Here is a 12,632-nt window from a genome sequence, read left to right as displayed (position 1 = left end):
GCTTGAACCCAGGAAGCAGAGGTTGCAGTGAGACGTGATCGTGTCATTGCCCTCCAGCCTTGGCGACAGAGTGAGAATCTGTCTCATAAAAAAAAGAATGTAATGGGTCCTTTAACCAAACTGTTAGAGAACCACCGATCTACATATAACAATTTAATTTTTTTGAAGGTGCCTGTACTCATCTTCTATAATTCTTTAAATCTTCTTTGAATAGAATAGTCTACCGCACATGTGTCTATATCTGCATCTATATATATAATTACATTTTATGTGCATTTTTGTTTTTACACATTTATTGTGTGTTCATGTGTGTTTGTCAACAGAACTGCAACTTGAATGGAAGCACTGACCCACTTGGTGTTTTGGTTCTTTCTTGTGGCTGATTTTGTCCACAGGCCAAGTTTCTAGAAGTGATTTAGGTATGTGAGCTAGTGGATTTCTGATGATAGTCTTGGATGAAAGGCACAGAGTTCCATAGCCACAGGCAGGAAGGGTTGGTGGGAGATGGGCGGTCCTTCAGAGAAGCTGCCATCACAGGTCAGCCTTATCCTCTGATGGTTGTGCTGGATTTCTTGAGACTTGTATTGTGCTCAAGGCAGGAACTCAGAAGTATCCTTAGAATGGGGCTTCACTGTACAAAGTCCTGGCCACTATGAATGTTTCAGAGAAGATGCTGGCTCTCTAAAACCAAATTCAAAGAGGGAGTACATTTGCACTTCTCAGCCACACCCGGCTGCCGGAAGATGTTGGAGATCCTTGCTTCACTGAGGTTATTAACTCTAGAGTTACCTGAAATTCAGTTGCTATGTGTGTTCTCTCTCATTTTCATATGACACTAAAGGACAAGACTGAGCCATATCTGTCTTCATCTGTCTATCCCAGAGCCTTTCATTTATTGTAACTGTTCTGTCTTTTCTGATCCCCCTCCCTGCCTCTACGTCTACCCCACCTAACTTGCAGAATTTCCTCTTGTTATTTCCAATCAAATCCTTCAGTGCTAAACAAACATCAGCACCTACAGTGTTGGAAGATGCAATGCAATTTCCTTAAAACTGACAACATAAAAATAGTGATTCCAGGAACTGGAGTAACAGAGCTGTAAAACCTAATTTGGCCCCACAGATTCACTCTATCTTTGCTGATCTGTCCTTGCTTTTCCCCTCTTGACTTGTCCTAAAAGAAGATCTTCAACCTTTTAAATGCTATCTAAAAGTTCTTATTACCAAAGTAGAGAGAAAACCTAGAGTTAAATGATCTCTTCTTATGTCTCACTTAATTTTTTTTTTCTCAACCGTGTAGGGAAAGAAAAGAGAATTTTGATGGGTTTTTAAACATGGCCAACATAAGTTTTATTTATCAGAGGAGACACCCAGATTCAGTCTGTTACATTCATTTAATCACAGGTCTGATATCCAAGGCTTTGGGGGAAAAGAAGAAAGTAGGATTGAGATGGGGAGGTGGTGGGGGTGAGGAGATGGTGGTGGTGCAAGAGTCAACTAAGTGGTAGATCAAACAGTGGTTATAGGAAAATATTCCCCCTTCCTCTCTTACCTATCTCTTTCTGCTACCACACCTGAGACGCAAGGTGAGGGGCAGGCCCTGGAGTGGCAGATGTTCAAGGTTATAGTATGCTACCACAACCCTGACACACGGTGAAGCACAGGCCCTGATGGGGCAGAAGTTTAAGGCACTAGCAGGCTGGGGATGGGGAGGAGGAGGAGGAAATCTTAGGCAGTGGTCTGGATAGAGAGAAAGAAGAAGAGTTTCTCTTGTCACTAACCTCCTTATTGAGCCCAATTTCCAAATGAAGAGTGCAAGAAAAATTTACATAAATGTTTGTATGTATGTATGCCTATGTGTATGTGTATGTGTATGTGTTGGGAGAAGAGTTTGGAGCAAGGGGTACTGCTAAATGCCTCCAGCTGCCCACACAACTATTGTCATTTTTCTATTGTCATTATTCTCAGTCTATATTTATATTATCTTTGTTATTATAAATGAGTCCAAGAGATGTGTAAAATTCAAAAGAATATAGTTTGAAGGGCATTGGTGGTGATTTAGAAACCTCAACATCACTGCCAATCAGCAAGTCCTGCCAATCTGTGTCCTCAATACTTCTTAAAGTTGCCTACTCTTTATCATCACTAGCATTGCTGTAATATATTATTTCTTGCTTGAATTACTGCTTTAGTTTACGAAAAATCTTCCTTCTCTTTAATTCCCATCTTTTTCTTCTAATTCACAATGCAACCAGAGTGGGCATTTCTGAAGACAAATATGATCATGCTACTTCATTCTTTAAAATCCTTCTGTGGCACCATATTGCCTTAAGGGGAATATCTAAACCCCTTAGTATGGGTCCGATAGTTCTGTGATCTAAGTCCTGCTTCCTCCTTTGCATTTCCCAGCCACACATGCTCAGTTCTTTAGGGACCACTGACGTAGTCCCTAGAACCTTCCCAGCGCTCTCTGGCATTTGCACCCTAAGGTTGCCTCTGTTTGGAACATACTTTCCACATTTCTTTACCCTGTGAATTCTTTTTTTTTTTTTTTAAGATGGAGTCTCACCCTGTTGCCCAGGCTGGAGTACAGTGGTACAATCTCAGCTCACTGCAACTTCCGCCTCCCAGGTTCAAGTGATTCTCCTGCCTCAGTCTCCCTAGTAGCTGGGATTACAGGTGCGTACTACCATACCCGGCTATTTTTTGTATTTTTAGTAGAGATGGGGTTTCACCATGTTGGCCAGGGTGGTCTCGAACTCCTGGCCTCAGGTGATCCACCCACCTCAGCCTCCCAAAGTTCTGAGATTATAGGTGTGAGCCACCGAGCCCGGCCTGCCCTGTGAATTCTAAGTAGCTGATCCTTCAAAACTCAGATTAGGTGTCACTTCTCCTGCAAGACTGAGCCAAGGATCCTTTACATGCCCCTCCTAAGTGTATCTCTGTCTTAGCCCCCACCACTTTGTATTTTAATTATTTTCATTACTGTTACTATTAATACCTTAATGTTTATTATCCTTTTCCCTTAGTTCATGGGTTTGCTCCTGGGCAGAGACTGATTCTTTTATCTCTGCATTCTCAATTGCAATCTCATCACATAGGCAGTACTGCCTAAATAAATTGAATTCCTTCCTCTTGTGGTTTGAGAAACCCAGAAAGAGAAGCCACCTTGCTAGTGATCACATAATAGAAGCAGAGCCTGCCTTTTGATCTCATGTTTGTTTCCCTCCATCAGGAATTACAGACTCAGATGTCTAACTCAGATGTCTATAAGAGCCAGATAGACAGCAACAATGAGAAAAGTGGGCTGGACACATTCTCTCATTTTTCTGGAAAATATGACTTTCTCACACTACATTTTCCCATGTATGATAAAGAAATATTTTGGCACAAGACATATTTTCCTCTTAAACTGCCACACAAGAAAAACAATAGTATGAAAATGATGGTTATATTGCAACTTGATGAATTATAGAAGATTTAAAGATCAAATGTTTCTTTGTGCCGCCGCGAGACTTGGCATATACATAAATGAATCACATCTTATGTTATGGTTTCAGTCTTTGGGGTCATGACCTAGCTTGGCAGTAAAAACCTTCTGACCTTTCCAGTTTCATCTTTAATCGCTGAACCCCTAACCTCACTTATGAACACACATAATATACCCCAAAGTGTCCAACTTTACCGAATTGTAGTTTTGCAACACACCATTTTTAACACCTCTCTCTGTCTCTATCCTTTCTCTGTCACCTCTGCTTGAATCAACTTCAATCCCTGGTCCTACTGTTACCCACTCTCATTATTTGGTACTAGATGAACCTCTAACCCAGAAAGCTCAAACACCATTCCCAGGCATAGACCTCCTGGTCTATGGTGTGTGTGTTAGTGTTAGCAGAGTACACAAGCACTTTAGCAAGCACTTACTCAACTGCCCCATTTAGGACTTGCCTGACATTCTCTAATAAAGTTAAATATAGTCCGAGATTAAACTGCATGTTTTCTGAATTTTCTGGAGGTGACATACTGCCTCTGGTATCAAATGTGATTAAACCTGGTAACTTTAATGCCATTTGGTTCTGTTGGGGAGGAAAAATTTAATTGTTTACTCTAGAGAATGGATTTTTTTCCATTGACTAAGGGACAGAACATTTATTAAAATTATCTTGGTGATCTGAAAGGGAGAAATGTACTTCTTTTTCCTTGCCAGAAGCAGGTCCAGGGCATTATTAGCTTGTGGGAACAACTGATAATTGAGCAATACTGACTGATTTGAGATTCCGCCTTTAAGCCCCTGCTGTGTGATCAGTTCTGTCCAATCTGTTGGCATGCTGGAGTAGGGAGCCTGCAGAAGCTTAGGAAGGAAAAACCCTTTAGCAAGTCTCTGATACTAAAGACATTTGATTTAATTTCATGTATTACACATGGTTACCTGGTTTCCCTTGGCAACCTCCAGTTCCACCCTACTATATAATTAGAGGATGGCAGGATACATTGCAGACTTGATGACATTACCTGAAAGTGACTTGTGGAGAACAGAATTTGCTTCAAAAGAAGAGACACAGTAGTCACTAAGAAAAGACAGAAGAGTCTGAGATCCCTTAAAGAAGAGACAGATAGTTTTCTATAGCTCAGATTTCATTGAATCTGGAGGTTTCAGAACTAGCTATAGCAAAGCAGTTTGGAAATATTATGATGGAATGAGATCAAGTCCTGTAAATCTTTTAAGGGATAAATCTGAATTTTATTGTTTGTAAAGTACAGATAAGGTTTCAGTTCAACAACAGCATTAATTACTATTTATTCAATATTTGCCAGGAATATGACTTGGGTCTTTACAAACACATTAAATCCTCACAATATTCCTGCAAGGGATGTATTAATATTTTTGTATATATAAGGATATGTGTTTATTGATCTCTTAAAGAATGAGGCTGGGCCAGGAGCGGTGGCTCATGCCTGTAATCCCAGCACTTTGAGAGGCTGAGGCAGGTGGATCACTTAAGGTCAGGAGCTTGAGAACAGCCTGGCCAACATGGTGAAACCCTGTCTCTACTAAAAATATAAAAATTAAATGGATGTGGTGGCGGGTGCCTGTAGTCCCCAGCTACTCAGGAGGCTGAGGCAGGAGAATCGTTTGAAACAGGGAGGAGGAGGGTGCAGTGAGCCGAGATTATGCCACTGCACTCCAAGCCTGGGCAACAGATCGAGACTGTCTCAAAAAAAAAAGAAAAAAAGAAAGAAAAAGAATGAGGCTGAAGGAAGGGCAGGACAAAATTAACTACAAGGTTTCAGTTTTAGGAGACCATTCTTCTTCTTCTTTTTTTTAATGCTCCCTAAGTCCCATAGGTCTCAATAGTCTATTACAAAACAGTTTAACATTGTCTATAAATGATTACCTTTAGCCATCCAGAAAAGTTTAAATAACAATCATCTTAGTAATTCTCTCACTGTACACATTAGAAAATTGAGTCCCAGAAATTAAGTAAAACCTAAAGTTAGGTTTCTGACTCATAGTAATTTGTGTGTTATAATACTATGATACTGTCCAGCACAGTGGCTCACGCCTGTAATCCCAGCACTTTGGGAGGCCAAGGTGGGTGGATCACGAGGTCAAGATATTGAGACCATCCTGGCCAACATGGTAAAACCTGTCTCTACTAAAATACAAAAATTAGCTGGGCATGGTGGCATGCACCTGTAATCCCAGCTACTTGGGAGGCTGAGGCAGGAGGATTGCTTGAACCCAGGAGGCGGAGAGGTTGCACTGAGCCGAGATCATGTGATGGCACTCTAGCCTGGGCGACAGAGTGAGACTCCATCTCAAAAAAAAAAAAAATTACCATGATACTATGCCCATGCATTTTGAAATAAGGCTCGAATAAATGAGAGAAAAGAAGGAAGGGGTCTTGTAATACTACTATTATAAATGGTATTAGGTTGAGCTAGCAGAGTAAACAAACTAACAAATCAGAAGGTACTGGTGAGACATTCAGGCACTGGTGTTATGGGATCCTTGGGGTGTTGCTTGGCAACACTGTGGACAGTGGCATCTTTGCCTGAGTTTTTCTCTGGCCTGCTAGGCTAGTTCTGCCCACTCGGCCTGGGAGGCTACACCTGGGTCCCATGCCTGCCAAGAGCAAGCCAGGCGTAGGGTAGCAAGGGGTGTGTGAGTGAGGATGGGGTCCAGCCATTGCACACAGCAGGCACGCTGGCTGCAGTGGGACAGGCAGCTCCACGTGCAGGCATGGCTCCCTGTGAAGCTGCGGCTGGACCAGACATACCATAAACAGCTTACACAGCTGACCCCGGGGAATATGGTGGCACCTGGAAACTTGGAGACGCTAGAAACCGCAGAGCCCTAAAGAGGGTGTCACAGCCCTGGCTCAGGGAGCTCCTCGGTCTGGGTTCCGGACCACAGCTCTTCTCTTCCTCTCTCCTCTCTTCTCTTCTCGTCCCCACCGTGGTGAGCAAGGGTCATGCTTCAGCCCTTTTTGTTTTACAGCTCTTTTAGTCCCACCATTCATCAGGTCCTGAGTTCTCGTCTTGCGTCCAGGAAGAATGTGGTATGCAAACATGTGGAGGATGAGCAAGATGAAAAGGAGCTTTATGGGCGTGGTGGCGGGCGCCTGTAGTCCCAGCTACTTGAGAGGCTGAGGCAGGAGAAACATTTGAACTCGGGAGGCAGAGGTTACAATGAGCTGCTATTGCACACCACTGCACTCCAGCCTGGTGACAGAGCGAGACTCCGTCTCAAAAAAAAAAAAAAAAGGAGCTTTATCAAGTGATAGAACAGTTCAGAGAAGACCCACAGTGGGTAGGGTAGCCCCTCTGCATAGCCAGGGTATCCCGATAAATGTTCAGCTCTCAGCAGAGAGAGTAGCTCCTCTCTGCAGGCAGGTGGTCCTGTCATTTCATCACCTCTCAGCAGAGAGGGTAGCTCTTCTCTGCAGGCAGATCGTCTGTCATTTCTTCAGCTCTGAGCAGAGAGACCCTGGGGTGGGTAGCACCTCTCTGCTGCTGGTTGTCCCCTCATCTCATTGGGTCTGGCTGCGTCTGGGGCTTTATATGGGCCTCAGAGGGGAGGAAGTGTGTGCCAGTTGGTCCATGGGCAGCCATGGGTGGGCCTGGATAAAGGACCACAAGTTCCTACTCCTGTCTCAGGGACTGGCAGCCCCACCCCCAGGCTTCAGACCCTCCCCGACTTGAAGGTGGGGCTTCACTGTGGACCTGCCGCTTTCTGCCCAGGAACCTGTCTGCCTCCTGCTGCTGTTCGTTGCCCCCCTGGCTGTTGCTGCCAAGGGGCGCCTGCAGGCCAGCACCAAACTGCCCTCAACCTCTCCTCAGCCTCCCTCCCGTGCTTGTTGGTGCCTAAAGTCCGCAGGGGGCTGAGGCATCATGGAGCTGGCCTGTCAGCACTGCCCTGAGTGTGCACATACCTGGCTGGGCTGCGACAGTGCCCAGGCTCGGCCCCAACCTTGCTCAGAGATTGGTGCAGGCACAGGGAGCAGGGAGAGGCCAGGCAGCGGGAGCAGACACCTCCAAGCCTGTGGGAGGAATGGGGGGCCTTTCAGGGTCCCTGAAAGTGCAGAGATGCGAGATGCCTGGGTCCACAGCCGCAAGTTGGGTGGGACTCCAGGGATTGTCTGCCTCTTTGCGTTTTCCCGACAGCAGAGGCCGCCCCAGCCAACCCCATGCAAATTAACCCGACTCTGTCACGGCTGGTCCCACAAGTCCTGGCTGCGCCTTTGGCCAGGTGCTCATAGGCTCCTGAGATGGCGATGGGGAGCGAGGTTGAGGCTGGGACGGAGGCTTTGGGCCTGAGAACAGGTCCTGGCCGGCCAAGCGAGAGCAGAGGTGGCACAGTTGGCTGCCTCGGGAATGTGGAGCACAGGGGTCCCACCACCGCCACTGCTGCTCCCACAACCCCTCCTGCCGCCGCTGCCCACACGTCCCCGCTGCAGCAGGCCTGATGGCAGCGGCCACTCTGGACGGTCCACGCTGCCATCACTGGTAACAGGTTGTGCCTAGCTAGCGATTAATTTATTCTCCTTGGCTCACGTCTGAAAGAATTAATGCAGCCAACCTTTCCAAGTGATCATCAGTCTTCAGGAGTCTATATAGTACCCTACTGGTCATTTGAAGGAAGTCCTGTTAGTTTAGAAGGACAGGTCTACATATGAACCACAGCTTATCTACAAATTAAGCCATGTCTTGAAGTGGATGTGAATGATAATCATTGGCCTTTTTTGGTGACATGTAGAAGCAGACTACATATGGTATATTATTGACTTATACAGTGTTTCCGTCATGTTTGCAAAATACTGTGTGCTGTGGGGGACATATCATTGCCTTTCTTTAAGGTGAAAACTGTGGGAGTCTAACAGGAAACAAATCTCAGTGTCAGTCACTTACTACGCAAAGCATTTGGCATAAATTTCTTGTCTTCTTTGTCTTTTCTTTTTTTTTTTCTTGAAACGGAGCCTCGCTCTGCCGCCCAGGCTGGAGTGCAGTGACTCACTGCAAGCTCTGCCTCCCGGGTTCACGTCTTTCTCCTGCCTTAGCCTCCCGAGTAGCTGAGACTACAGGCGCCCGCCACCACACCCGGCTAATTTTTTTGTATTTTTTTTAGTAGACGGAGTTTCACCATGTTAGCCAGGATGGTCTCGATCTCCTGACCTCGTGATCCACCCGTCTCGGCCTCCCATAGTGCTGGGATTACAGGCGTGAGTCACCGCACCCGGCCGGCATAAATTTCATTTAATCTGGGCCGGGCACGGTGGCTCACTCCTGTAATCCCAGCACTTTGGAAGGCCGAGGCCAGTAGATCACTTGAGGTCAGGAGTTTGAGACCAGCCTGGCCAACATGGCAAAACCCTGTCTCTACTAAAAATACAAAAGTTAGCTGAGTGTGGTGGCGGGCACTTGTAATCCCAGCTACTCAGAAGACTGAGGTGGAAGAATCGCTTCAACCTGGAAAGCAAAGGCTGCAGTGAGCTGAGATCCTTCCACTACACTCCAGTTTGGGTGACAGAGTGAGACTCCCTCTCAAAAAAAAAAAAAGAAAGAAAAAGAAAAACACTCATACCTCATTAATGAGAAATAGAAATCTGTAAGGAGGAGGGGGTACCCCTGCTGAATTCCTAGGCCGCAGTAAACCAGCACTGCAAAATAAAATCTTACCTCATTTCTGATTTTAAATGAGACTGAGGTCACTGGTAAATTTTTGAATACTAACTCATCACCTAAAAAGGGGAGTTTGATTAGCAAATAGTTAAGCACTTCAGTAATGATATTGAGACTTAATTTCACTGAACATGTTTCCCCCTTTTCTCTTTCTGGGTGTGACTAAATTGCCTACAGCATGCTGCATGGTTGCTGGTAAAACAGGAAATGGGGTAAGTAATTTAGGTAGGGAATTTTTACTACCATTTAAATACAAGCTACCTGGTTCTTAAAGTACTTTTACTACTACAATCTCTATTTTTATAGTGCATTCACTAGCTACTAGAGAAATCAGCACAAAGAACCAATTTTTATTGTATACATTTAGGGTATCAACCTTGTTTCGTTAGTTTATTTGCATAACATATTAGTAGTTTATTAAAGCAGATTCATTTTTTGTGTGTTTTAGTATGAATGTAAATACATGTTTATATGCATTAGGTACTTATGTAATGTAGTTTGGGCAGTTATATTTTTAAAATAAATTTTATTTATTTATTATTATTATTATTGTTATTATTATTTTTGAGATGGAGTCTTGCTCTGTCACCCAGGCTGGAGTGCAGTGGTGTGATCTCAGTTCACTGCAACCTCCACCTCGCTGGTTCAAGCGATTCTTCTGCCTCAGCCTCCCTAGTAACTGGGATTACAGGAGCCTGCCACCATGCGTGGCTAATTTTTGTGTTTTCAGTAGAAATGGGGTTTCACCATGTTGTCCAGGCTGGTCTTGAACCCCTGACCTCAGGTGATTCACCTGCCTCGGCCTCCCAAAGTACTGGGATTACAGGCATGAGCCACGGCGCACAGCCTAAAAATAAATTTTGTATTAGTCTTAGAAACTAAACTATAAAGCTATGTCATAAAAGATAAAAAGTAACTGGCGGAACAACAGTGAGTTTACACATAGGTAAGACATAGAAAACATAGATTCACAATCCTTTATCTGAAACCCTTAGAGGCCAAAGATGTTTTGAAATATAAAATTTTTGGATTTTTAAAATGTGATATGATGTTAAAGATCATGTATATCATTTCCTTCCTCTCCCCCAGGCTCTGGGGTGGTACTACGTAATCAAACATACTGGTATTTCTGCAACAAAACATGAATATTCACAATAAGTTTGATAAAGTCTCTAAATTGCCTCCTTCAAATCAGGATTTGATTCCCAACTGAGTTTAAAAACATTTTTTTGGCCGGGCACGGTGGCTCACACCTGTAATCCCAGCACTTTGGGAGGCCAAGACGGGCAGATCACGAGGTCAGGAGATTGAGACCATTATGGCTAACACGGTGAAACCCCATCTCTACTAAAAATACAAAAAATTAGCCGGGTGTGATGGTGGGCGCCTGTAGTCCCAGCTACACGGGAGGCTGAGGCAGGAGAATGGCGAGAACCCAGGAGGCGGAGCTTGCAGTGAACCGAGATTGCACCACTGCACTCCAGCCTAGGCGACAGAGTGAGACTCCGTCTCAAAAAAAAAAAAAATTCTTAAATTCTCCAGAATATTTTGGAGCTTGAAACTAAAAAATACCAGTACAAAAAAGGGCCATGTGACTATTGGCAGTACCTGTATACTCTGGAGAGAAAAATCCAGGAAGAGTATAAATTTCTATTTTAGAATCTCAAACTTGGTTAAGTGACTTATAGAAAAATAATTAATTTGGCTTTTTTGTTTGTTTTGTGTTATATATCTGCATTTTCAAAAGGATAATAACTACATAAGGTTTGGGGGTTTCGTTAGGTTTTATTAAATTAGTCGCAAATGGTTTAGATTCTGGTATAATAGTAAAACTTGATCCTATGTTTTTAGAAATTTGCTAGCATAGTCAGAGCATGCTTTTTTCTAAATGTTTTCAATTTATATCCATGTTGGTAATGAGTTACTGTTTCTATTTCAGTTTTTTTTTTTTTTAGACGTAATTTCTCCCCTGTTGCCCAGGCTAGAGTGCAGTGGTGCAATCTCAGCTAATTGCAACCTCTGCCTCCCGGGTTCAAGCGATTCTCCTGCCTCAGCCTCCCAACTATCTTGGGATTACAGGTGTGCGCCACCACACCTGGTTAATTTTTTGTATTTTTAGTAGATGCAGAGTTTCACCATGTTGGCCAGGCTGGTCTCTAACTCCTGACCTCAGGTGATCCACATGCCTCGGCCTCCCAAAGTGCTGGGATTACAGGCGTGAGCCACCACTCCTGGCTTGTTTTTATTTCTTATCAAAGGATTTTAAACTAAGTTTAGTTCTTCCTAAAGATTCTGATTGATATAGGGATAATGGAACAGAAAGAAACACAGGTCATTGGTTTTTTTCCTTCAGTGTCCCTAGTTCATTCTGAGTTGAAAAGATTGTGGAGGACTTGCTGTTGAAGAATTGATTTAGGGAATTTACAAAAAAAATTAATTGCCTTGCATATTCTGGTTCATCTTTTCTCTAGAATGGTTGTTGTGTTGTATCTACAGCAAAAGTGATTGCAACTGACACCCTCATAAGCACTTATCTGACAGAGAAGAGAAAGAGAAGTGTAGTTACTAAGTATGAAATGGGGACTGAATTTACTTTAATGAGTACTAGTCCCTCTAAAGGACAATCTGGTATATGCTAGGGACTTCTGTGAAAATATTTAGCCCAAATTGTATTAGGAAAGTTATTACCCCCATTTAACTTTCAGGATTGGAAATCTGGCATTTTAAGTATTATATTTGCTTTATATATAAGGATGAGGTTTCCAAGCTGTCTGTTAACCCTTTCCTCTGGCTCTATAATCTGGAGGGAAAAATTACCTATAGTTGAAGTTTTTAAACTGGACTCAAATGCACTAAATATACGTCAACGACTGTGAAGGATTTAAAACACTGGTTTTCTTAAATAATGTTTTAACTCATTTTTGGGATTGGCTTTTGTAACAACCCATTGGACTTTCCAGAATCTAAACAATTTAAAAAATAGTTTCCATTCTTGTGTTTTCTTTTTCAACGTTTATTCTTTAAAACGTATTTTCATATATTATTTACTTTCAACAGTGATGCTATCTTGTGCAAATATTAAATAGTTGAACTGTTGACACAATATCAGGATAGTCTTTTAAAATACCTAAAATCTTTCTGATATTCAGAGAGTTAGGGACAGTTTATGAAGCTCACAGAGTATTTGGATAAGTTCTTGAATATAGAGAAATAATTTGATTATTTGTCAGATGTAGAGTTTATCTGGGTATTTCATTGTTAAATCACAATCCCAAAGCATACAAAAGCTCCCTCTGTAACCAGTTATATTTTCAGCTGGATACAGAATGGGAAGATCAACTATTTCTTTCTTTCTTTTTTTTTTTGGATCAACTATTTCATATTTTGCATTTTTAGAGGAACAGTGATCTGCATATTCTTTTTTTTTTTTTTTTCTGATCAACTACATTC

The 12,632-nt window shown here is 43.0% G+C and overlaps 1 protein-coding gene across 2 annotated transcripts in view; it reads left to right on the top strand.

Annotated features, from left to right (window-relative positions):
- The window catches only part of PUS10 (pseudouridylate synthase 10), a 68,776-nt gene that overhangs the window by 25,735 nt on the left and 30,409 nt on the right, over positions 1–12,632 (top strand). For both annotated transcript variants that reach the window (XM_011941823.1, XM_011941824.1), the window contains one exon: positions 9,360–9,394. In XM_011941823.1, coding sequence (XP_011797213.1) covers positions 9,360–9,394 — 35 coding nt within the window. The remainder of the gene's footprint in view (positions 1–9,359; positions 9,395–12,632) is intronic.

This window comes from Colobus angolensis, unplaced genomic scaffold (assembly GCF_000951035.1).
Source record: "Colobus angolensis palliatus isolate OR3802 unplaced genomic scaffold, Cang.pa_1.0 Scaffold201, whole genome shotgun sequence".
Lineage (NCBI taxonomy): Eukaryota > Metazoa > Chordata > Mammalia > Primates > Cercopithecidae > Colobus > Colobus angolensis.
The sequence above is the reverse complement of the archived record's forward strand: the minus strand, read 5'-3'. Positions and strand labels throughout refer to the sequence as shown.